The sequence below is a fragment of the Pleurodeles waltl genome, chromosome 11, assembly GCF_031143425.1.
Source record: "Pleurodeles waltl isolate 20211129_DDA chromosome 11, aPleWal1.hap1.20221129, whole genome shotgun sequence".
In the NCBI taxonomy this organism is placed as follows: domain Eukaryota; kingdom Metazoa; phylum Chordata; class Amphibia; order Caudata; family Salamandridae; genus Pleurodeles; species Pleurodeles waltl.
Window position 1 is genome coordinate 853,353,404 of NC_090450.1, and position 27,228 is coordinate 853,380,631.

The 27,228-nt window shown below is 46.7% G+C and overlaps 1 protein-coding gene across 2 annotated transcripts in view; it reads left to right on the forward strand.

The window, feature by feature from the left end:
• The window catches only part of LOC138266200 (clustered mitochondria protein homolog), a 241,245-nt gene that overhangs the window by 95,287 nt on the left and 118,730 nt on the right, over positions 1-27,228 (forward strand). For both annotated transcript variants that reach the window (XM_069214691.1, XM_069214692.1), the window contains exons 9-10: positions 1,740-1,832; positions 16,267-16,961. In XM_069214691.1, coding sequence (XP_069070792.1) covers positions 1,740-1,832; positions 16,267-16,961 — 788 coding nt within the window. The remainder of the gene's footprint in view (positions 1-1,739; positions 1,833-16,266; positions 16,962-27,228) is intronic.

A 27,228-nucleotide genomic window follows, 5' to 3' on the forward strand; every position in this document is an offset into this window, starting at 1 on the left:
TATTATTGCATTATTTTAATAATTTGACAACATTATAATTTCACTGACTTGCATTGTTAATATTAATTTGCTACTAAAAACCTTAGATTTTTGTGGTATATTAAAGAAATGAAAATTGTGGATATCATCATTTTGCCAGGTTTACACGTGCTCTGCCCATCGGTATAACTTATGGTTAGAAAAACATGCAGTGTATGCCTTATGGAGTATCAGTTGCAACATTAAACAAATGTTTTAGGTTTCTAGATCAACTGATTATTTTGAGTTTGTTCAGTTCATCTGGTACAGGGCCATCCATGTGAATTAAACATACATTTACTGAAATATTGAATAGTCGAACTTTGTTGTGTATATTCAATTTATTTTAAAATCTTGGTGTATTACCTTTAGCCATCTCATGGTTGAGAGCATATGGGAGCGCAGAGTTAGAGTGATAGTGTTTCATAGATTGTCTGAAAGATAGGAATGCTGAAACTAATGTCATGCACTATACCCTTGGTGGAGAAATACCACCAGAATATTTCCCTTAGGACCGAGTACTGCATCCAGAAACTGGAGAAACTACCATCACCTCCCCATCCTCTCGAAATGTAAATCAAGACCATAATACTGGTCCAAGTCTGACCTAAATTTCTAGCTCTCAATTATTAGCTCTGAAATTATAAAAAGCAAATCTTTGCATTAAAGGGAGATCTTGGGCTCCATTGTGTATGAGCTTCTGTCATCTAACTGTTAATTCCATGCCTGTTGGATTCTGCAGGCTTAGTCAACTTCAATCGAATCTGGAGGGAGTTGGATAGATACTGAATACATTTACATAACAATAGCATATAAAATATATACATTAAATTATGCCACAGTTATTACACTTTTTTGATAAACAGTTTTATTAATATTTTTCCATGAGTAATCGAGGCAACCCATAGCACATAATGAAAAGCACCACCCATCGCACATATAAGGATTTTTACAGCATTACTCAGTCTTCCCATTAGGTACATCAGGCTGCCCCAAGCCATGGTAACTGAACCACTTGCCCCAGATTTTCCCGAGTTTCTGTGGACACCCCCAAGTCTTAATGATAGGTTCCTCAAGTTTGGCACCCAAGTCCATGCTCGTATGCCACTTGGAGAACGTCGGCACAGCCGTGGATCTTTACCCCTGGCAATGTCTCGCTTAGCAATTACCATTGCATTCCATTCATGGAGCGATCTCCACGGCAATCACCCACTTCATCGAGAATCCCTAGTAATGCTTGTTTTATTGCAAGGTCAATATGAGATCCCAGATTCCTGGTCAGGGCCAGCATGCTACTGCACCAATAGTAGGCAATTAGTGGGCTTTGCCAGGGCACAAGATAGAAGTCAGCATCAGGGTAGGGGAAACGGGCCATTTTCATTGGGTAGCCGCCTCGCTCGCCAAAGATGCCGCAGGGACAGGCATGTGGTGTGAAGGTAGTTAAGTTGTATAAGCTGAAACCTCAAGGCTTCGGGAAGCCGTTTTGGGGCATTTACTACCAGAACACGGTAGATTTGGGAGCTACCCCCAAAACTTACTAAAGAGTGCTGTCATTATATTGTTGTGTGTTGCTATATCTTCTCAATTTTATAAGCTTAAATGAAAACGATAATAGTGATTGAAACTGTCAGCCCTCACTGATCTAAATTTATAAATGACAACAGCAGATTTGCAAATGGAAGAAAAATATATATTCACAGCCCTCCATCTTTTGGTTGCAGGTCCGCGATTGGAATGAAGAGTTACAGACAACGAAAGAGCTGCCCCGTATCCTCTCAACAGATCAAATGCTGAGGGAAAGAGCTACCTATAAGGTAATCTCACTCTGGCAGAAACAAAAGGAATTACTGACTTCTTGCACTGTCACATTACAATATATGAAAAAGTAACTCAGACACATCCCAGAAACCTGCTGAAAACGTGGAAACATGATGTCACATCTTTATATATTTATTTTCACAGTAACACAATGTTTTGCTCCCTTTGTTCATTAACTACGATGATTTATTTGGAAGTTCTCAGCATTTAACAGAAGCAATCAAAAACTACTGATGTAGTTGATATTCGTTTGGTAAATGTGCAGTGCCAAAATTTATGAACTAGCAGGCAGCATTTTATTCACCTGAGGTCTTTCTTTTCAATTAAAAAATAACTTGGTGTGTTTAGTTAGCAACAAAAGAAGACTTCCTTAATTTCTTGTAAGTTCATTAGAAATGTCTCATTTTGGTCTGTAGTCATCATTATTGCCCATTGTGAAAACAACTGCATGACGTCTTGAGAGGAAAGACAAACTTTGCATTCTGGGGTCTTATCCGTCTACAACCATGTCAGCGTGACAAAAAAGCTGTGATTTTTTTTAAGCAAGAAATTCGTTGTTCCCTCCTATTTGTGGTTTTATGTGTTTAGGCCCTCTGTTTCGTTCTCAAAAGGTAATGGACCACCTAGAGGTGATAGGTCACGCACCACAATCAGTGTCTATGATTCACATCAAAGGCAGTGTTCGCAATAGGATTTACATACAGCTGGGCTCTACCACTATGACACCTTTTAAATTTTGCTCTGTCATCAGACGTTCTTCTTTAGGCATTGTTTAAGCCTTGCTGATTTGGTTCATCCCAGCAGTTACCATTATGACTGTGTAGGAAGTTGGCTCTGTATGTGCTATTTCAAAGTAAGGAATAGCATGCACAGAGTCCAAGGGTTCCCCTTAGAGGTAAAATAGTGGTAAAAATAGATAATACTAATGCTCTATTTTGTGGTAGTGTGGTCGAGCAGTAGGCTTATCCAAGGAGTAGTGTTAAGCATTTGTTGTACATACACATAGACAATAAATGAGGTACACACACTCAGAGACAAATCCAGCCAATAGGTTTTTGTATAGAAAAATATCTTTTCTTAGTTTATTTTAAGAACCACAGGTTCAAATTCTACATGTAATAGCTCATTCGAAAGGTATTGCAGGTAAGTACTTTAGGAACTTCAAATCATCAAAATTGCATGTATACTTTTCAAGTTATTCACAAATAGCTGTTTTAAAAGTGGACACTTAGTGCAATTTTCACAGTTCCTAGGGGAGGTAAGTATTTGTTAGTTTTACCAGGTAAGTAAGACACTTACAGGGTTCAGTTCTTGGTCCAAGGTAGCCCACCGTTGGGGGTTCAGAGCAACCCCAAAGTCACCACACCAGCAGCTCAGGGCCGGTCAGGTGCAGAGTTCAAAGTGGTGCCCAAAACACATAGGCTAGAATGGAGAGAAGGGGGTGCCCCGGTTCCGGTCTGCTTGCAGGTAAGTACCCGCGTCTTCGGAGGGCAGACCAGGGGGGTTTTGTAGGGCACCGGGGGGGACACAAGTCCACACAGAAATTTCACCCTCAGCAGCGCGGGGGCGGCCGGGTGCAGTGTAGAAACAAGCGTCGGGTTTGTAATGGAAGTCAATGGGAGATCTAGGGATCTCTTCAGCGCTGCAGGCAGGCAAGGGGGGGGTTCCTCGGGGAAACCTCCACTTGGGCAAGGGAGAGGGACTCCTGGGGGTCACTCCTCCAGTGAAAGTCCGGTCCTTCAGGTCCTGGGGGCTGCGGGTGCAGGGTCTCTCCCAGGTGTCGGGACTTAGGATTCAAAGAGTCGCGGTCAGGGGAAGCCTCGGGATTCCCTCTGCAGGCGGCGCTGTGGGGGCTCAGGGGGGACAGGTTTTTGTACTCACAGTCTTAGAGTAGTCCTGGGGTCCCTCCTGAGGTGTTGGATCGCCACCAGCCGAGTCGGGATCGCCGGGTGCAGTGTTGCAAGTCTCACGCCTTTTGCGGGGAGCTTGCAGGGTTCTTTAAAGCTGCTGGAAACAAAGTTGCAGCCTTTCTTGGAGCAGGTCCGCTGTCCTCGGGAGTTTCTTGTCTTTTCGAAGCAGGGGCAGTCCTCAGAGGATGTCGAGGGTGCTGGTCCCTTTGGAAGGCGTCGCTGGAGCAGGATCTTTGGAAGGCAGGAGACAGGCCGGTGAGTTTCTGGGGCCAAGGCAGTAGTCGTCTTCTGATCTTCCTCTGCAGGGGTTTTCAGCTAGGCAGTCCTTCTTCTTGTAGTTGCAGGAATCTAATTTTCTAGGGTTCAGGGTAGCCCTTAAATACTAAATTTAAGGGCGTGTTTAGGTCTGGGGGGTTAGTAGCCAATGGCTACTAGCCCTGAGGGTGGGTACACCCTCTTTGTGCCTCCTCCCAAGGGGAGGGGGTCACAATCCTAACCCTATTGGGGGAATCCTCCATCTGCAAGATGGAGGATTTCTAAAAGTCAGAGTCACCTCAGCTCAGGACACCTTAGGGGCTGTCCTGACTGGCCAGTGACTCCTCCTTGTTGCTTTCTTTGTTCCCTCCAGCCTTGCCGCCAAAAGTGGGGGCCGTGGCCGGAGGGGGCGGGCAACTCCACTAAGCTGGAGTGCCCTGCTGGGCTGTGACAAAGGGGTGAGCCTTTGAGGCTCACCGCCAGGTGTCACAGCTCCTGCCTGGGGGAGGTGTTAGCATCTCCACCCAGTGCAGGCTTTGTTACTGGCCTCAGAGTGACAAAGGCACTCTCCCCATGGGGCCAGCAACATGTCTCTGGTGTGGCAGGCTGCTGGAACTAGTCAGCCTACACAGACAGTCGGTTAAGTTTCAGGGGGCACCTCTAAGGTGCCCTCTGTGGTGTATTTTACAATAAAATGTACACTGGCATCAGTGTGCATTTATTGTGCTGAGAAGTTTGATACCAAACTTCCCAGTTTTCAGTGTAGCCATTATGGTGCTGTGGAGTTCGTGTTTGACAGACTCCCAGACCATATACTCTTATGGCTACCCTGCACTTACAATGTCTAAGGTTTTGTTTAGACACTGTAGGGGTACCATGCTCATGCACTGGTACCCTCACCTATGGTATAGTGCACCCTGCCTTAGGGCTGTAAGGCCTGCTAGAGGGGTGTCTTACCTATACTGCATAGGCAGTGAGAGGCTGGCATGGCACCCTGAGGGGAGTGCCATGTCGACTTACTCGTTTTGTCCTCACTAGCACACACAAGCTGGCAAGCAGTGTGTCTGTGCTGAGTGAGAGGTCTCCAGGGTGGCATAAGACATGCTGCATCCCTTAGAGACCTTCCTTGGCATCAGGGCCCTTGGTACTAGAAGTACCAGTTACAAGGGACTTATCTGGATGCCAGGGTCTGCCAATTGTGGATACAAAAGTACAGGTTAGGGAAAGAACACTGGTGCTGGGGCCTGGTTAGCAGGCCTCAGCACACTTTCAATTGTAAACATAGCATCAGCAAAGGCAAAAAGTCAGGGGGCAACCATGCCAAGGAGGCATTTCCTTACACAACCCCCCCCCAAACGAAAGAGGATGAGACTAACCTTTCCCAAGAGAGTCTTCATTTTCTAAGTGGAAGAACCTGGAAAGGCCATCTGCATTGGCATGGGCAGTCCCAGGTCTGTGTTCCACTATAAAGTCCATTCCCTGTAGGGAGATGGACCACCTCAACAGTTTAGGATTTTCACCTTTCATTTGCATCAGCCATTTGAGAGGTCTGTGGTCAGTTTGAACTAGGAAGTGAGTCCCAAAGAGGTATGGTCTCAGCTTCTTCAGGGACCAAACCACAGCAAAGGCCTCCCTCTCAATGGCACTCCAACGCTGCTCCCTGGGGAGTAACCTCCTGCTAATGAAAGCAACAGGCTGGTCAAGGCCATCATCATTTGTTTGGGACAAAACTGCCCCTATCCCATGTTCAGAGGCATCAGTCTGCACAATGAACTGCTTAGAATAATCTGGAGCTTTGAGAACTGGTGCTGAGCACATTGCTTGTTTCAGGGTGTCAAAGGCCTGTTGGCAGTCCACAGTCCAGTTCACTTTCTTGGGCATTTTCTTGGAGGTGAGCTCAGTGAGGGCTGTCACAATGGATCCATATCCCTTCACAAACCTCCTGTAGTACCCAGTCAAGCCAAGGAATGCCCTGACTTGAGTCTGGGTTTTTGGAGCTACCCAGTCCAGAATGGTCTGGATCTTGGGTTGGAGTGGCTGAACTTGGCCTCCACCTACAAGGTGGCCCAAGTAAACCACAGTTCCCTGCCCTATCTGGCATTTGGATGCCTTGATAGAGAGGCCTGCAGATTGCAGAGCCTTCAAAACCTTCTTCAGGTGGACCAGGTGATCCTGCCAGGTGGAGCTAAAGACAGCAATATCATCAAGATAAGCTGTGCTAAAGGACTCCAAGCCAGCAAGGACTTGATTCACCAACCTTTGGAAGGTGGCAGGGGCATTCTTTAAACCAAAGGGCATAACAGTAAACTGATAATGCCCATCAGGTGTGGAGAATGCTGTCTTTTCTTTTGCTCCAGGCGCCATTTTTATTTGCCAGTACCCTGCTGTCAAGTCAAAGGTACTTAGAAATTTGGCAGCACCTAACTTATCAATGAGCTCATCAGCTCTTGGAATTGGATGGGCATCTGTCTTGGTGACAGAGTTGAGCCCTCTGTAGTCCACACAAAACCTCATCTCTTTCTTTCCATCTTTGGTGTGAGGTTTGGGGACTAAGACCACTGGGCTAGCCCAGGGGCTGTCAGAGCGCTCAATCACTCCCAATTCCAGCATCTTGTGGACTTCCATCTTGATGCTTTCCTTAACATGGTCAGACTGTCTGAAGATTTTGTTCTTGACAGGCATGCTGTCTCCTGTGTCCACATCATGGGTACACAGGTGTGTCTGACCAGGGGTTAGGGAGAAAAGCTCAGGAAACTGTTGTAGGACTCTCCTACAATCAGCCTGCTGTTGGCCAGAGAGGGTGTCTGAGTAGATCACTCCATCTACTGTGCCATCTTTTGGGTCTGATGACAGAAGATCAGGGAGAGGTTCACTCTCTGCCTCCTGATCCTCATCTGTTACCATTAACAGATTCACATCAGCCCTGTCATGGAAGAGCTTAAGGCGGTTCACATGGATCACCCTCTTGGGGCTCCTGCTTGTGCCCAGGTCCACCAGGTAGGTGACCTGACTCTTCCTCTCTAGCACTGGGTAAGGGCCACTCCATTTGTCCTGGAGTGCCCTGGGAGCCACAGGCTCCAGAACCCAGACTTTCTGCCCTGGTTGGAACTCAACCAGTGCAGCCTTTTGGTCATACCAAAACTTCTGGAGTTGTTGGCTGGCCTCAAGGTTTTTGGTTGCCTTTTCCATGTACTCTGCCATTCTAGAGCGAAGGCCAAGTACATAGTCCACTATGTCCTGTTTAGGCTCATGGAGAGGTCTCTCCCAGCCTTCTTTAACAAGGGCAAGTGGTCCCCTTACAGGATGACCAAACAGAAGTTCAAAGGGTGAGAACCCTACTCCCTTCTGTGGTACCTCCCTGTAAGCGAAAAGCAGACATGGCAGGAGGACATCCCATCTCCTTTTGAGTTTTTCTGGGAGCCCCATGATCATGCCCTTTAATGTCTTGTTGAATCTCTCAACTAAGCCATTAGTTTGTGGATGGTAAGGTGTAGTGAATTTATAAGTCACTCCACACTCATTCCACATGTGCTTTAGGTATGCTGACATGAAGTTGGTACCTCTGTCAGACACCACCTCCTTAGGGAAACCCACTCTGGTAAAGATACCAATGAGGGCCTTGGCTACTGCAGGGGCAGTAGTCGACCTAAGGGGAATAGCTTCAGGATACCTGGTAGCATGATCCACTACTACCAGGATATACATATTTCCTGAGGCTGTGGGAGGTTCCAGTGGACCAACTATGTCCACACCCACTCTTTCAAAGGGCACCCCCACCACAGGAAGTGGAATGAGGGGGGCCTTTGGATGCCCACCTGTCTTACCACTGGCTTGACAGGTGGGGCAGGAGAGGCAAAACTCCTTAACCATGTTGGACATATTGGGCCAGTAGAAGTGGTTGACTAACCTCTCCCACGTCTTGGTTTGTCCCAAATGTCCAGCAAGGGGAATGTCATGGGCCAATGTTAGGATGAACTCTCTGAACAGCTGAGGCACTACCACTCTCCTAGTGGCACCAGGTTTGGGGTCTCTGGCCTCAGTGTACAGGAGCCCATCTTCCCAATAGACCCTATGTGTTCCATTTTTCTTGCCTTTGGACTCTTCAGCAGCTTGCTGCCTAAGGCCTTCAAGAGAGGGACAGGTTTCTTGTCCCTTACACAGCCCCTCCCTTGAGGGTCCCCCTGGGCCTAAGAGCTCAACCTGATAAGGTTCAAGCTCCAAAGGCTCAGTTCCCTCAGAGGGCAGAACTTCTTCCTGAGAAGAGAGGTTCCCTTTCTTTTGCTGTGTTGCAGTTGGTTTCCCAACTGACTTTCCTGTTCTCTTGGTAGGCTGGGCCATTTTTCCAGACTCCAGCTCTACTTTTTCACCCTGTGCCTTGCATTGTGCTCTTGTTTTCACACACACCAGTTCAGGGATACCCAGCATTGCTGCATGGGTTTTTAGCTCTACCTCAGCCCATGCTGAGGACTCCAGGTCATTTCCAAGCAGACAGTCCACTGGGATATTTGAGGAGACCACCACCTGCTTCAGGCCATTGACCCCTCCCCATTCTAAAGTAACCATTGCCATGGGATGTACTTTTCTCTGATTGTCAGCGTTGGTGACTGTGTAAGTTTTTCCAGTCAGGTATTGGCCAGGGGAAACCAGTTTCTCTGTCACCATGGTGACACTGGCACCTGTATCCCTCAGGCCCTCTATTCTAGTCCCATTAATTAAGAGTTGCTGTCTGTATTTTTGCATGTTAGGCGGCCAGACAGCTAGTGTGGCTAAATCCACCCCACCCTCAGAAACTAGAGTAGCTTCAGTGTGGACCCTGATTTGCTCTGGGCACACTGTTGATCCCACTTGGAGACTAGCCATACCAGTGTTACCTGGATGGGAGTTTGGAGTGGAACCTTTCTTGGGACAGGCCTTGTCTCCAGTTTGGTGTCCATGCTGTTTACAGCTATGACACCAGGCCTTTTTGGGATCAAAGTTTTTACCCTTGTACCCATTGTTTTGTGAAGAGGCTCTGGGCCCACCCTCCTGTGCAGGTTTTTGGGGGCCTGTGGAAGACTCTTTACTATTTTTAGTTTTGGTTGTCTCATCACCCTTCTGCTGGGGAGTCTTCGTGACCCCTTTCTTTTGGTCACCCCCTGTTGAAGTCTTGGACACCCTTGTCTTGACCCAATGGTCCGCCTTCTTTCCCAATTCTTGGGGAGAAATTGGTCCTAGGTCTACCAGATGCTGATGCAGTTTATCATTGAAACAATTACTTAACAGGTGTTCTTTCACAAATAAATTGTACAGCCCATCATAATTACTTACACCACTGCCTTGAATCCAACCATCTAGTGTTTTCACTGAGTAGTCAACAAAGTCAACCCAGGTCTGGCTCGAGGATTTTTGAGCCCCCCTGAACCTAATCCTGTACTCCTCAGTGGAGAATCCAAAGCCCTCAATCAGGGTACCCTTCATGAGGTCATAAGATTCTGCATCTTGTCCAGAGAGTGTGAGGAGTCTATCCCTACACTTTCCTGTGAACATTTCCCAAAGGAGAGCACCCCAGTGAGATCTGTTCACTTTTCTGGTTACACAAGCCCTCTCAAAAGCTGTGAACCATTTGGTGATGTCATCACCATCTTCATATTTAGTTACAATCCCTTTGGGGATTTTCAACATGTCAGGAGAATCTCTGACCCTATTTATGTTGCTGCCACCATTGATGGGTCCTAGGCCCATCTCTTGTCTTTCCCTCTCTATGGCTAGGATCTGTCTTTCCAAAGCCAATCTTTTGGCCATCCTGGCTAACTGGATGTCCTCTTCACTGGAGTTATCCTCAGTGATTTCAGAGTTGTTGGTCCCTCCTGTGAGGGAACCAGCATCTCTGACTATTATTTGTGGAGTCAGGGCTTGAGAAGCCCTGCTCTCCCTAAGTAGGACTGGAGGGGGGGAATTTCCCTCCAAGTCACTATCTTCATCCTCTGAGTTGCCATCCTCAGAGGGGTTGGCCTTTTCAAACTCTGCCAAAAGCTCCTGGAGCTGTACTTTGGTAGGTTTGGGGCCCATTGCTATTTTCTTTAGTTTACAGAGTGACCTTAGCTCTCTCATCTGTAGATGGAGGTAAGGTGTGGTGTCGAGTTCCACCACATTCACATCTGTGCTAGACATTATGCTTCTAAAAGTTGGAATACTTTTTAAGAAACTAAAACTGGTTCTAGAATCTAATTCAAACTTTTACAAACTTTTAAACTCTAAAAGAAATGCTAAACAGGATCTAACACAAGGCCCTAGCAGGTCTTTTAAGAATTTAGAAAACTTTTCAAATTGCAAAAATCAATTTCTAATGACAATTTTGGAATTTGTCGTGTGATCAGGTATTGGCTGAGTAGTCCAGCAAATGCAAAGTCTTGTACCCCACCGCTGATCCACCAATGTAGGAAGTTGGCTCTGTATGTGCTATTTCAAAGTAAGGAATAGCATGCACAGAGTCCAAGGGTTCCCCTTAGAGGTAAAATAGTGGTAAAAATAGATAATACTAATGCTCTATTTTGTGGTAGTGTGGTCGAGCAGTAGGCTTATCCAAGGAGTAGTGTTAAGCATTTGTTGTACATACACATAGACAATAAATGAGGTACACACACTCAGAGACAAATCCAGCCAATAGGTTTTTGTATAGAAAAATATCTTTTCTTAGTTTATTTTAAGAACCACAGGTTCAAATTCTACATGTAATAGCTCATTCGAAAGGTATTGCAGGTAAGTACTTTAGGAACTTCAAATCATCAAAATTGCATGTATACTTTTCAAGTTATTCACAAATAGCTGTTTTAAAAGTGGACACTTAGTGCAATTTTCACAGTTCCTAGGGGAGGTAAGTAGTTGTTAGTTTTACCAGGTAAGTAAGACACTTACAGGGTTCAGTTCTTGGTCCAAGGTAGCCCACCGTTGGGGGTTCAGAGCAACCCCAAAGTCACCACACCAGCAGCTCAGGGCCGGTCAGGTGCAGAGTTCAAAGTGGTGCCCAAAACACATAGGCTAGAATGGAGAGAAGGGGGTGCCCCGGTTCCGGTCTGCTTGCAGGTAAGTACCCGCGTCTTCGGAGGGCAGACCAGGGGGGTTTTGTAGGGCACCGGGGGGGACACAAGTCCACACAGAAATTTCACCCTCAGCAGCGCGGGGGCGGCCGGGTGCAGTGTAGAAACAAGCGTCGGGTTTGTAATGGAAGTCAATGGGAGATCTAGGGATCTCTTCAGCGCTGCAGGCAGGCAAGGGGGGGGTTCCTCGGGGAAACCTCCACTTGGGCAAGGGAGAGGGACTCCTGGGGGTCACTCCTCCAGTGAAAGTCCGGTCCTTCAGGTCCTGGGGGCTGCGGGTGCAGGGTCTCTCCCAGGTGTCGGGACTTAGGATTCAAAGAGTCGCGGTCAGGGGAAGCCTCGGGATTCCCTCTGCAGGCGGCGCTGTGGGGGCTCAGGGGGGACAGGTTTTTGTACTCACAGTCTTAGAGTAGTCCTGGGGTCCCTCCTGAGGTGTTGGATCGCCACCAGCCGAGTCGGGATCGCCGGGTGCAGTGTTGCAAGTCTCACGCCTTTTGCGGGGAGCTTGCAGGGTTCTTTAAAGCTGCTGGAAACAAAGTTGCAGCCTTTCTTGGAGCAGGTCCGCTGTCCTCGGGAGTTTCTTGTCTTTTCGAAGCAGGGGCAGTCCTCAGAGGATGTCGAGGGTGCTGGTCCCTTTGGAAGGCGTCGCTGGAGCAGGATCTTTGGAAGGCAGGAGACAGGCCGGTGAGTTTCTGGGGCCAAGGCAGTAGTCGTCTTCTGATCTTCCTCTGCAGGGGTTTTCAGCTAGGCAGTCCTTCTTCTTGTAGTTGCAGGAATCTAATTTTCTAGGGTTCAGGGTAGCCCTTAAATACTAAATTTAAGGGCGTGTTTAGGTCTGGGGGGTTAGTAGCCAATGGCTACTAGCCCTGAGGGTGGGTACACCCTCTTTGTGCCTCCTCCCAAGGGGAGGGGGTCACAATCCTAACCCTATTGGGGGAATCCTCCATCTGCAAGATGGAGGATTTCTAAAAGTCAGAGTCACCTCAGCTCAGGACACCTTAGGGGCTGTCCTGACTGGCCAGTGACTCCTCCTTGTTGCTTTCTTTGTTCCCTCCAGCCTTGCCGCCAAAAGTGGGGGCCGTGGCCGGAGGGGGCGGGCAACTCCACTAAGCTGGAGTGCCCTGCTGGGCTGTGACAAAGGGGTGAGCCTTTGAGGCTCACCGCCAGGTGTCACAGCTCCTGCCTGGGGGAGGTGTTAGCATCTCCACCCAGTGCAGGCTTTGTTACTGGCCTCAGAGTGACAAAGGCACTCTCCCCATGGGGCCAGCAACATGTCTCTGGTGTGGCAGGCTGCTGGAACTAGTCAGCCTACACAGACAGTCGGTTAAGTTTCAGGGGGCACCTCTAAGGTGCCCTCTGTGGTGTATTTTACAATAAAATGTACACTGGCATCAGTGTGCATTTATTGTGCTGAGAAGTTTGATACCAAACTTCCCAGTTTTCAGTGTAGCCATTATGGTGCTGTGGAGTTCGTGTTTGACAGACTCCCAGACCATATACTCTTATGGCTACCCTGCACTTACAATGTCTAAGGTTTTGTTTAGACACTGTAGGGGTACCATGCTCATGCACTGGTACCCTCACCTATGGTATAGTGCACCCTGCCTTAGGGCTGTAAGGCCTGCTAGAGGGGTGTCTTACCTATACTGCATAGGCAGTGAGAGGCTGGCATGGCACCCTGAGGGGAGTGCCATGTCGACTTACTCGTTTTGTCCTCACTAGCACACACAAGCTGGCAAGCAGTGTGTCTGTGCTGAGTGAGAGGTCTCCAGGGTGGCATAAGACATGCTGCATCCCTTAGAGACCTTCCTTGGCATCAGGGCCCTTGGTACTAGAAGTACCAGTTACAAGGGACTTATCTGGATGCCAGGGTCTGCCAATTGTGGATACAAAAGTACAGGTTAGGGAAAGAACACTGGTGCTGGGGCCTGGTTAGCAGGCCTCAGCACACTTTCAATTGTAAACATAGCATCAGCAAAGGCAAAAAGTCAGGGGGCAACCATGCCAAGGAGGCATTTCCTTACAGACTGTCACTGTAAATTTAGGCCAAATCTACTAACATTTAGCGCTTGCATGATGTAAAAGATAGTGGGGGTCATTACGCCCCAGGCGAAAGGCGGAAAACCGGCGTTAAGACCGCCAACAGGCTGGCGGTCTTACTGCATGGAATTATGACCATGGCGGATACCGGTTCTCCGTTCCGCCCGCCAGGGCGGAGATGACCGCGGGGCTGGAGACCTGGGTCTCCAGCCCTACTGCCGTCACTATACCGCCGGCGGTATTTTGACCCTGCTTACCGCCGTGGATTTCCAGCGGTTTGAACCGACATGAAATCCATGGCGGTAAGCACTATCAGTGCCAGGGAATTCCTTCCCTGGCACTGATAGGGGTCTCCCCCACCCCTCACCCCGACTCCCTCCCCTACCCCCCCCCACCACCCCTGCCACCCCCCAAGGTGGCAGGGCCCCCCTCCCCACTCCGACGCCCAACATCTCATCACCCATACCCACACGACACGCACGCAGGCACCACCTACACACTCACACACGCCAACATACACACACACAGGCAGACACGCACACCCACATACAAACATACATGCACATATCCATACAGACATACCCACAGACATACACGCACTCATTCCCATACACACAACACCCCCGCAAACATACACGCACTCACACACCCCCTCTACATACACACATGCACACCCCCGTGCACCCACGCAACACACAACACCCCCCACCCCCCCTCCCCTCACGGACGATCGACTTACCTGGTCCGACGATCCTCCGGGAGGGGATGGGAGCCATGGGGGTAGCTCCGCCGACACCACACTGCCAACAGAACACCGCCACGGTGAATCACAGGACGTGATTCACTGGGCGGTGTTCTGTTGGCGTGGCAGTGGAGGTGGAGCAACCTCCACTTCCCCGCCAGTATGGCTGTTGGTGGCTCTCCGTCCGTAAAAGGACGGAGAGCAGCCAACAGTCATAATACGCCGAGCGTCAAACCGCCACTACTGGCGGTCTTCCGCACGGCGGTCCCTCGGCGGTCTTGGAAAAAGACCGTCGAGGTTGTAATGACCCCCAGTGTGTTTTTGCCTACCTTTACAAAGGCTCTGGTGTGCAATGCTACATTCAATTGTGCACGTGAGCACCTGTACACAATTTAGAAATTGTGTGCCCTAGTGATTGCAAGTCTTTTTCTAAATATAAAGTAAGTTGCAATAACTTTCTTTTATTCACTTGTTCAAGTTTTAACAGTGATAACGTTTCTGAACCAAAACCGGACATTTCATAACCTTTTATTGGCTGTCTTTTAATTGTGTCATCGTTTGTTGGTTATAGCCTAAGCTCCTATGAGCTGTCACCTGACAACATTTTTACCCTCAGCTTCAACTTGGAAACAACCCGGAATTTAAGTTCAGGGAAGGGCAGTAGAACCAAACCCGATTTTCTAATATACAGCTCTACTTTCCTAAAACAATCTTTAAATTAGTATGCGAACCTCACTGCCACCTGTCCATCATCCCTATCACAGTCCCTAGTTAAGAACACCATTCCATCCTTGATGGCACTGCACTGATTCCTCTTGCCAGCCTGCAGCATCTTCAAAGCCAGGTGTGTAAACTGCAACTCCATCATGACCAACACCCCCACCTATCTGGCTGGCACCTTTCCAACCTCTACAGCCAGAGCTAGGACGCCATCAGACAGAAGACAAAGAAGTACAAAAAAGAAGAAAACAAGGCAACAAGCCTTCTCCATTTAAGCATCCAAGATCGGGATATCACCTTGTCCATCAGGACCACCCCAACCCAGCTCCACTTTAGGGAAGAGTTCAGTACACACCCATTTTACTAAGAGATGCATACACTGATGCTGCCCTTGCCAAGGTAATTCCTGTTCAGGTAACTGACCACGCGGCATTTTTCACAAGTATTCTCTGCCATGATTAGAACACTATAGGCCCTGTTTTAGTTGCAGCCAAGGGATTCCTTGGAAGTGAGAGAACTGAGGCATGTGACTTGTGATCTAACGGACCGTGAGCCATACCTTCCTAGACTCTATACAGGAAACTCTTACAATTATTTTACATGCCACAACACATCTCATGAATGGCCTGAAGAAATAAGAAAACCATTCCATCCTTGATGGCACTGCACTGATTCCTCTTGCCAGCCTGCAGCACCTTCAAAGCCAGGTGTGTAAACTGCAAATTCATCATGACCAACACCCCCACCTATCTGGCTGGCACCTTTCCAACCTCTACAGCCAGAGGTAGGACGCCATCAGACAGAAGACAAAGAAGTACAAAAAAGAAGAAAACAAGGCAACAAGCCTTCTCCATTTAAGCATCCAAGATCGGGATATCACCTTGTCCATCAGGACCACCCCAACCCAGCTCCACTTTAGGGAAGAGCTCAGTACACAGCCATTTATAGAAAATTACAACAAAATGAATTAACAGGCCACTTCCACTCTCAGAACCTCACTACCATCCCAATCATTTGTTGACCGCAGTTTTGACTATGTACAGTGCTCTGGTGTATTTTGACTAGTTTTGCACTCTACAAATCATATACATACATATAGACAGAGAGCAGCATCATAGTATTAAATGGAGTATATTTGCATTTGAGCAGGCTGACCTCATTAGCATGATCCTGCGACCTCGATTTAGGAATGTCAGCAGACATGTATACGAGGTAAATGCACAGGCATGTGGCAGATATTTTCACTCCATCGAACTTCCTTTTCCATTTACTTGTACGAGGCAGTTTTATAAAAGGACCTCAACATTCTGCTACCCCTTTCAGTGTGCAAGATTCTTGAGGGAAAAGGCTTTGAATGAAAATGTGATGAGTTTGTAAAGACCTACTGATGTCAGGTTACTGCTAGGTAGGTGTAACTTGTGTAATTGTGCAAAATTACAGGAGGAAACTTTTGCAAGACTAAACATTCATGTGTCAAAAGGCAATGATTGGCAAAATAAAGCCAGTGAAACTACCCACTTAAAGATGTGTTAGTAGTGCTTGCTTGCTGAGTTAAATCTACATTATATTAACCTCCCACAAATCACCCAAAGGAAAGTTTCTGAAAAAAGCCATTGCTCAAACAAGACATAAGAGTTAAGGCTCGGATCACATGCTACTTTACTAATATATGTTTGTTTTCTTCTAGATTAACTCTGATTATGTAGCCGCTTCTACCAGAGGAGCTATGGCAGTGATTGATGGAAACATCATGGCAATCAACCCTGGTGAAGAACCTAAAATGCAAATGTTCATTTGGAACAATATTTTCTTCAGTCTTGGCTTTGATGTGAGGGACCACTATAAGGAGCTTGGAGGGGATCATGCAGCACACGTTGCTGCCAGCCATGACCTTAAGGGGGTGCAGGTGTACAGTGACTTGGACATTGATGAACTTTACGTTTTAGGAACTGTGGTCTTAGATTATAGAGGGCACAGGGTGACAGCACAGTCAATCATTCCAGGAATCTTAGACCGCAAGGAAGACCAAAGTGTGGTATATGGTTCAATAGACTTTGGAAAAACTGTTTCTTCCAATGCCAAGTATCTCACACTGTTACAGAAAGCTTCCAAGCCCTTAAGGATTTTGAAACACAAAGTTCTAAATGAAAAGGAAGAGGAGGTGATGTTATGCTCTTCTGTAGAGTGTAAAGGAATTGTGGGTAATGATGGACGCCACTACATACTAGATCTCCTTCGCACCTTTCCTCCTGATCTTAATTTCTTGCCTCTGGATGGAGAGGAGATGCCTGAAGAATGCCACAAGATGAGATTCCCAAGAGCATACAGGCACAAGCTTTGTTGTCTGCGCCCAGAGCTGGTTGATAGCTTCGTCCAATACAAGTAGGTTTTGAGTGTATCCCTAATAAGTTGCTTGTTTTTATTGTGTGTGTTTTGCCATTTGCTGAACTGTAGGTTGATTGATGCACATTTGACCCCTGGTTTAACTGTACGGTTCAGCTTTAGGGTTGCAAGTGAACTTTACATAATGTGTATTTAGTAGAAACACTGGTGGTCCATTTCAGATTTCTCTTTTTTTTTATTACAGAAACAAGAAACAAACACATCCCTGACCAATTTGAATCATATTTGGAAATTGACAAAGGCATTTCTTGATGTGAACATTGTTTAATATATTGTTTTCTATATCTTTGTAGAAAACCAGATGTGCATGTCCAGCAGTGGAAACTGAAGTGGCATCACAGCGCAATACAACTTTATTCCACTTCAGTCTTCGCAAAAGATATGGGAAGGTGTTGCCGCTGTGATGCCCTGATTAGAATTAAATCAGTTCAGCATCCTGCCGATTTGTCAGTCTTTTTGCATTAATTTCTATTCAGTCTCCCCAGCCTTGCACCAGGTTTAGGAGGCATTAGGCCACTGTCTTTTTTTTTATCTAAGACACAGTATTCAGGACTGCTTTACTCAGTTCTACTCCTTGCTGAAATCCAGTGAGAACAAGCTGCTCCATCAGGTTGAGGCACAGCTGTCTGTATTCAAATTACTCTCCACTCTCAGTGAGATGCTGACTTGGAACATCTTTGGTCTCCTTTTATAGCAGGGGAGGGGTGTGAGCAACAACGTAGTGTAATGCTTGATGGCATGTGTCACTATAGATACACATGCTCTACATATTTCCGCCATCTAGTGTTGGGTCCAGAAGGCTGCAAGTTGATTTGTTTGAAAAGTCTTTCAAGTCATGGGATATAGTGACTCCTCCTCTTGTAGGTAATGTGCATGGGCATCGACTCTGTGTTCAGATTGTTTTCTTCCACCGTCGGGCCCTCTTGTGTTTTCTGTGTACTCCAGTTAGAGGCCATATTAGGCCTTTTTCCGTTCTGGAAACCTCCAGTCTGTCTGTATTGTTATTGAACACAGTACTCCATTTTCATAGCATTCCAGAACCGAAGAAAATTCTATCCAGATAGACTCATCATCATCGAGGACCTCAAAGCCGTACCCTTTGGGCTGCCATTTTCTCCTTTCCACATTTCAGAGAATCAAATCCAGATGGAACGGACAGAGTTCTGCGTCTGCCCAAAGTGTCACTCTAAATTTCAGGGCACCGATCTCAATGATGTTTGAGCATCAAGAAGAGGACTGTGAAGCTTGCCCGTCTTTCTGGACAAAAAAGATTCTACGTGATGGGGAGCCCGTTGCCGAGAGATGCAGCAGCAAAGTTTAGAGGAGACACCAGCCATCTTTGGTATCCAGGACACCATGTCAGACACTGGGCAGGAACTACAGGAGGCTTCAGCAGCAGAGGAGGAGACTTTCTCCATTCAAGACTCAGACTTAGATGCCAACATCACGCTTGAGATGCAGGAAATTCCTGCTGGTCAACCAACAGTGAATAGCCTCCCCCTGCTCACACCAAAAGACACACAAATATAGAAGCAAAGTCTATCGAGCCGCAACTGGTCTCTGGCAGGCATCAAAAAACTCCATTGGATGTCCCACCTTCAGGTTCAGCACTGAAGCCAAAACATAAGCCTTCCACCTTTGTACTGACCCCAACACCACCAGACTCGGCACAAAACTTTCTACATCACACTGGGCTCCAACTGTTTCAGCACCAAAAAGACTTCTGCTTTGGCACCGATCACTTCTGCACCGAATGTAAAGAGCGCTTCCGCGGCAAAGAAACTCACTCTCCATGCAGCCTCAAAGCTGATAACATCCCCTGAGCCCATTCTTCAACAAAATAAAGCAACAGCTTCATGCCAAACAGTCACAACTGCATATACAACCACACACAGGGAGATTGATGGTTAAAGCTGTGGTTAGTACCCTAAGAGGCAGCTTTCCTTCGAGGAGGCTATTAATCCACCAACATCTCTAGTAGAACAGAGCAGAATGGAAAAGGTCTTGGCAAACATACACTCACCTCTACTTACGTCTCTACCACCAATTTCTCCATCACCACCAACTCCCTTTTCTCCATGATCTCAGGGTGACCCTCTTGATATCTCTCCACAGGGCTCACCACAGTCATTTCATTTCACACAAGGACGACAATCTCCTATGTCCAGACACAGACCCTTGGTCTCAATATGATATGGACACTTATATAGACACTGACACAGACGTATATCCAGCTAAATCTTTGCCACCAGACGATACCACTTCAACTCATTGTGAGGGCAGCCACGTACGATTAGGTGCCCAATTTGTAAAGAGCCAATTGAGGATGATTTCCTTTTTGAGGCACTCACCACCTCACATTAATCCACACAATACCTACCCATGTTGAAAGGTATGTTGAGGCATGCAGATGATATTTTCCATGACCCAGCTAAAGCAGGCATTATCACTAGACAGGTAGAGAAAAAATACAAGGCCTCTCCATCCAATTTTGTCCAGTTTTTATTAAGGGTCGCATTCCTGCTGACACCCTGGTCATATCCAATGCCAGAAAAAGAGTGAGCTCACAGACCGCTCAGGATGCTTCACCTCCTGATAAGGAAAGTAGCTTATAAATGCTTCTGGCAAACGTGGCACTGCACAAGCGGCCAATCGATTGTGACTCTCCAAAACACAAGGCTTACTTGCCAGATACGTTTGTGTCCACTGGGACATAATGGAGGAGCTTCTTTAGTACCTCCCAGAGGAACATAAGAAAAGAGGTAGAGAAATTGTCAGTGAGGGGCAGTTAATTTCCAACAACTCCATGTGCTGCTTTAGACTTTAGACACAGCCAACAAAGCAGCAAGAGACATTAACACCATTGTCCTCTTATGCAGACATACATGACTGCATGTCTCAGGCTTCAAGCAGGAGGTGCAGCAGTCTGTATTAAATGTATCTTTTGATAAGGAAATCCTGTTCGGGCCACAGGTCGATCAGGCGTTGGAGAAAATGAAGAAGGACAATGAGGTGACGAAGTCCATAGGGTGGCTACAATCCCCTGCCTCCCATAGTATTTTTCATAGGCCTCAATTCAAATCAGCCTCTAAGCCTTCTATATCTGAAGCCTCCGAAGCATATACCAAAGGACAAAAACAGACACCCTCTCACAGAGGTTTTTACAGAGGTTTCAATAGAGGGAATAATTTCCGAGGTAGGGGAAAAACACCCTCTCCTCGAACCTCCTCCACTGCCAATAAGCAGTGACTCACTACACCTTCCCTAAAAGACTCTTACTTTCACATTCCTATACACTGAGCACATCGCAAATACCTCCGATTTGTGATAGAAGGATGTTACTACCAATTCAAAGTGCTTCCCTTCAGAGTCACAACAGCTCCAAGGGTGTTTATTAAATGTCTTGCGGTAGTAGCATCTCACTTACACAAAATCCATGTCTGTCCATACCTAGATAACTGGCTCATCAAAGCCAGCAATCTCAGTCACTACTTGCATCATACCAAGTCACAATAGACTTACTTCATTAATTAGGTTTCACCATAAACTTTCAGAAGTCACATCTCAACCCACTTCACATACGGCCCTTTTCTCAATAGACAGTCGGGAAAACAATACCCAAATGCAGCAAGGATACAACATTTTCAAATACAGCTTTCCCATTTTTGTCCCAACCACCAAGTCTTGGTAAAATTAATCATGAAGATTCTGCGAATAATGGCTTCATGCATTGTGACAGTACCACATGCCTGTTGAATGTCTTCTATGCAGATGGTTTCAGGCACAGGGTCAATTAGACGATTCAGTGTTGGTGAACAGTCTCACATGTCACTCTCTTCAGTGGTGAAACAAAACCAACATGTTAAAAGGGCAGCCATTTCTGGACCCTGTTCCCCAGATCATTCTGACAATGGACACATCTCAGACAGGGTGGGGTGCTCACCTACAAGACCTCACAGTCCAGGGTCTCTGGGATCATGCACATCAAGCACTGCACATCAACTTTCTAGGGCTGCTAGATGTACACCTCACACTCTAAGCTGTTTTGATTAATCTCACCAACAAAGTAGTTCTTATACTCACAGACAACATGACAACCATGTATTATGTGCAAAAACAGGGGGATCACATTCTGTTCAGTTGTCTCATCTTACACAGACAATTTGGTATTGGGCATTTCGCCACAATGTATAGCTGTTAGCGGAACACCTCCCAGGCACACACAACAATTTTGCCGACCTCCTCAGCAGGATGCAGCAACAAGTCCATGAGTGGGAACTCAACCCCCGAATCCTTCTCCTCTGCCTTCAAAAGTGGGATTTCCAGAGATAGACCTCTTCGCAACACAAGAAAATGCTTTGCACCCAATTTCCCACACCTTCAGTCCAAGGGCAATGCTGTATGGATGAACTGGTCAGGGATATTTGCCTCTGCCTTTCCACCTCTCCCTCTCCTTCCACATCTGGTTCAGAAACTCAAGCAATATTCTCTCACTCTCATTCTAGTGGCATCAACAGGGGCCAGACAACCATAGTTCACCACTCTATTAGACTTTTCAGTAGTACCACACAAGAAGCATCCCCTCGACCTGGACCTTCTCGCTCAGAATCTAGGTCAAATAAGATACCCCAATCCAAAGGAGTTTAATCTTGAAATTTGGCTCCTGAGGTCATAGAATTCGGTTATCTAGACCTACCTCAATAATGCATGGATATTCTTAAAGAAGCACATAGACCAAAGTGCTCAAAAGAATAATACCACCAAGACTACTGCCGGTGTCTTCTTTGAACCTAACTTTGGTCTCTTGTGCACCAAGCTATACTTCAGTGCAAACTACCTCTAACATATATATTCTTAAGCAGGGTTTGCTCCCAAGTTTCTGTGGCAATGCATTACATATTGGCCAAACCTTGTAGCTTTGCACTGTGCTGGGATCTGAATTTTGGTGTAGAATGGGAGGTTATGGTAACTGAATTTCACAGTGAGAATATTGATTTACATAAATATTATGTTCTAAATATCATTTACAAGTATATTGGCCAAATAAAAATAATAATCGAATGTAGGAAGTTGGCTCTGTATGCACTATTTCAAAGTAAGGAATAGTATGCACAGAGTCCAAGGGTTCCCCTTAGAGGTAAGATAGTGGCAAAAAGAGATAATACTAATGCTCTATTTTGTGGTAGTGTGGTCGAGCAGTAGGCTTATCCAAGGAGTAGTGTTAAGCATTTGTTGTACATACACATAGACAATAAATGAGGTACACACACTCAGAGACAAATCCAGCCAATAGATTTTTATATAGAAAAATATCTTTTCTTAGTTTATTTTAAGAACCACAGGTTCAAATTCTACATGTAATATCTCATTCGAAAGGTATTGCAGGTAAGTACTTTAGGAACTTTAAATCATAAAAATTGCATGTATACTTTTCAAGTTATTCACAAATAGCTGTTTTAAAAGTGGACACAGTGCAATTTTCACAGTTCCTAGGGGAGGTAAGTATTTGTTAGGTTAACCAGGTAAGTAAGACACTTACAGGGTTCAGTTCTTGGTCCAAGGTAGCCCACCGTTGGGGGTTCAGAGCAACCCCAAAGTCACCACACCAGCAGCTCAGGGCCGGTCAGGTGCAGAGTTCAAAGTGGTGCCCAAAACACATAGGCTAGAATGGAGAGAAGGGGGTGCCCCGGTTCCGGTCTGCTTGCAGGTAAGTACCCGCGTCTTCGGAGGGCAGACCAGGGGGGTTTTGTAGGGCACCGGGGGGGACACAAGCCCACACAGAAATTTCACCCTCAGCAGCGCGGGGGCGGCCGGGTGCAGTGTAGAAACCAGCGTCGGGTTTGTAATGGAAGTCAATGGGAGATCTAGGGATCTCTTCAGCGCTGCAGGCAGGCAAGGGGGGGGTTCCTCGGGGAAACCTCCACTTGGTCAAGGGAGAGGGACTCCTGGGGGTCACTCCTCCAGTGAAAGTCCGGTCCTTCAGGTCCTGGGGGCTGCGGGTGCAGGGTCTCTCCCAGGTGTCGGGACTTAGGATTCAAAGAGTCGCGGTCAGGGGAAGCCTCGGGATTCCCTCTGCAGGCGGCGCTGTGGGGGCTCAGGGGGGACAGGTTTTTGTACTCACAGTCTTAGAGTAGTCCTGGGGTCCCTCCTGAGGTGTTGGATCGCCACCAGCCGAGTCGGGTCGCCGGGTGCAGTGTTGCAAGTCTCACGCTTCTTGCGGGGAGCTTGCAGGGTTCTTTAAAGCTGCTGGAAACAAAGTTGCAGCTTTTCTTGGAGCAGGTCCGCTGTCCTCAGGAGTTTCTTGTCTTTTCGAAGCAGGGGCAGTCCTCAGAGGATGTCGAGGTCGCTGGTCCCTTTGGAAGGCGTCGCTGGAGCAGGATCTTTGGAAGGCAGGAGACAGGCCGGTGAGTTTCTGGAGCCAAGGCAGTTGTCGTCTTCTGGTCTTCCTCTGCAGGGGTTTTTCAGCTAGGCAGTCCTTCTTCTTGTAGTTGCAGGAATCTAGTTTTCTAGGGTTCAGGGTAGCCCTTAAATACTAAATTTAAGGGCGTGTTTAGGTCTGGGGGGTTAGTAGCCAATGGCTACTAGCCCTGAGGGTGGGTACACCCTCTTTGTGCCTCCTCCCAAGGGGAGGGGGTCACAATCCTAACCCTATTGGGGGAATCCTCCATCTGCAAGATGGAGGATTTCTAAAAGTTAGAGTCACTTCAGCTCAGGACACCTTAGGGGCTGTCCTGACTGGCCAGTGACTCCTCCTTGTTGCTTTCTTTGTTCCCTCCAGCCTTGCCGCCAAAAGTGGGGGCCGTGGCCGGAGGGGGCGGGCAACTCCACTAAGCTGGAGTGCCCTGCTGGGCTGTGACAAAGGGGTGAGCCTTTGAGGCTCACCGCCAGGTGTCACAGCTCCTGCCTGGGGGAGGTGTTAGCATCTCCACCCAGTGCAGGCTTTGTTACTGGCCTCAGAGTGACAAAGGCACTCTCCCCATGGGGCCAGCAACATGTCTCTGGTGTGGCAGGCTGCTGGAACTAGTCAGCCTACACAGATAGTCGGTTAAGTTTCAGGGGGCACCTCTAAGGTGCCCTCTGTGGTGTATTTTACAATAAAATGTACACTGGCATCAGTGTGCATTTATTGTGCTGAGAAGTTTGATACCAAACTTCCCAGTTTTCAGTGTAGCCATTATGGTGCTGTGGAGTTCGTGTTTGACAGACTCCCAGACCATATACTCTTATGGCTACCCTGCACTTACAATGTCTAAGGTTTTGTTTAGACACTGTAGGGGTACCATGCTCATGCACTGGTACCCTCACCTATGGTATAGTGCACCCTGCCTTAGGGCTGTAAGGCCTGCTAGAGGGGTGTCTTACCTATACTGCATAGGCAGTGAGAGGCTGGCATGGCACCCTGAGGGGAGTGCCATGTCGACTTACTCGTTTTGTCCTCACTAGCACACACAAGCTGGCAAGCAGTGTGTCTGTGCTGAGTGAGAGGTCTCCAGGGTGGCATAAGACATGCTGCAGCCCTTAGAGACCTTCCTTGGCATCAGGGCCCTTGGTACTAGAAGTACCAGTTACAAGGGACTTATCTGGATGCCAGGGTCTGCCAATTGTGGATACAAAAGTACAGGTTAGGGAAAGAACACTGGTGCTGGGGCCTGGTTAGCAGGCCTCAGCACACTTTCAATTGTAAACATAGCATCAGCAAAGGCAAAAAGTCAGGGGGCAACCATGCCAAGGAGGCATTTCCTTACATCGAAGTTCTACATTTAATGGGATAATACTTTTTAAAACAATATTTCGGCATTATATTTATGTCGTAAAATATTTTTGTCTACTTTATACTGATATACAAACTAATGTTGAGATGCTGAAATATCTCCTGCATGACTAGAGAGCATGTGCCTGTACCTCAAATTGGCCCAAGCCATCTTGCAGCTGTTTAACCGCTGTCTTACCACATGATGATGATGCATATGTGTAAGTCCTGGAGGTACTTTGCGACATGGATTGAGACTCAGGGCTGGGTTCTGTGGTCTACATGCCCGCTCCACATGCTCCCTCTTTAGCAAGTATTATACTGTCAGTTTGCCAGGTTGTAAAGGACTTGGACATGGATTTGGCATGTATGTATTGTTTAGCATGGGTAGAGGATGTATGACAGGTGACCATAGCCACACTGAGATCCAGTTTGGATTTGCCCCATTCAAGTACATTCAAGTTGGGGGGGGGGTAGGAAGGAGAGCCCATATAGCAATTGGAGCTGCAGGACTTCCCAAGAACATTTCATGGATTCTTTGAATTGGGTCAGAGTGTATAGAGTTAAGGAGGGAAGACTCTGACCACTTTGAAACTAGGAAGTCTCACTGTGACTTTTCCTGGCCCATTGTTCTCTGGAATGGCCAGCCCTCCTGCCCCGTGCCTCTTCTTTCAGAGGTTAACAAGTAGTTAAGTCAGGCAGTCCCAGCTGCCTTTGTGTCTTTATTTTGGATGTCTCCTTCCTAGTAACTCCCAGTACTACCCCACCGTTGTGCTCTCACATTGTGACAAAGACCAGTCGGTGGATAATAAGGAGAAGAGCATAAATGCCCAGAACCATTCTTAGAACTATACTGCTGGAATACACAACCTCTGCCTACCACATTAGTAAAAAGATGGGACAAATGGACCAGCTGCAACACCCAGAAGTAACAGACACAGTGTGCCCTACAAACTGACTGATGACCAAAGGTGCTGTGCATTCTAACGAAACCCAAGAAGCGAGGGGTGCGAGGACCAATATCATCGGAAGGGGAAAAACAGTAAATGACAGCCCCAAATCTTGCTGGATGCACTAATCAGATTCACTAAACCCCCTACTTACAACCGAGGGCCCCAAGACTAATTGAGGACTCTTGCACAAGAGACATTTTTTAAAAGGTTGTCCCATGGGAGTAGCCTATATTACTTAACATTGCAGTCACATGAGGGTGGTTATAAATGCCAATTATATTTTGTAGTTGATGTTTCTGACCCAGTTATGTACAGTATTATGCTGTTTGTGAATTAATTATCGTATTGTAATTGCAATTACATAGTCCTTCCTACCCTAAATGAGGTATCGATGCACTTTACATTGAGTCTACAATCCAAGGAAAATCAGTAGGTATTGGTTATTGTTGGTAATTGGGATTAATCTTGTACTCACAAGGAGACCATTCCATGTTTTTTCGTAGTTTATTAAATTAATGGGAATTATATGTGATCATTAATGGGTGCTCTGATTTCATGAAAATGGTTGGGGGATCAATAGAAAGGCTAAAGGAAATTAGGTAATAGGGATATGTGATCCATGAAATGAAGTGTGGGCAATTGGCAGACGTACAATAATAGACACTAAGGCAGACAGTATTGTGACTTAATGGGTTATACTTATAGAGATAGGGATGAAAAGTAAGGACAGAGTCATTAAATAAAAAGAATGTAGAAGAATAGAGTGAGAAGAGGCTTTTTGAGATAGAACACAATCTGAGAATGTAAAAATGTAGAATGAAATCCTATGCTGGCAATGGCAGGAGGCCATCCACTCTGAGATGTTATGTATGTGGGGGAAATAGCAAGTGTAGAGAAAGTGAGGGACTTGTCACACCAAAGAGTTGGTGGATATTCAGCAATGACTTTGCCCCTGTGGCGTAACATTAGCCCACGCAGCCCTTGTGGTGTGGGTGACCCAGGCTTTGGGGCCCCACCTGCAGCACGCAGTCATGCACCATGCACTGGCTAGCATTGTGCACGGGCTTGTGAATGGTTGATTTATTGTGTTTAGCAGATCAACAGAGTCATGACCTGAGGGCAACTGATGCTGTGATCTGAAGACTAGTTGGAGTCCATTCTATTATTAACTTGTGTTGGGTGGTTTCTTGAGTTCTGAATCTCTAATCCAATTCCACATTCCTGCATAAGCCTTGGACAGCTCGAGGTGTCTGCACTGAGGGTCCAGTAGTCAGTGCTGAATTTCAGTAACCCCTGACGTCTAGAATTCCTGAAAAAGTTTCCGCAGTTAGCACATATATTACTGTCTTTGCCAGTTTTGTGTTAAGAGTTGCAAATCAATTATTTTTTGTCTTAAAAGCAATACATATTTTAAATGGCTATCTTTCAAGACAACATCTTAATCAAGCACTCTTTAAATCTTGAAATCAAATGTTTCTATCAAAAGTATGTATGGGCTTACGAAGATATAGTTTTGTAAGCTTGCATAATATTTCTCTATTTT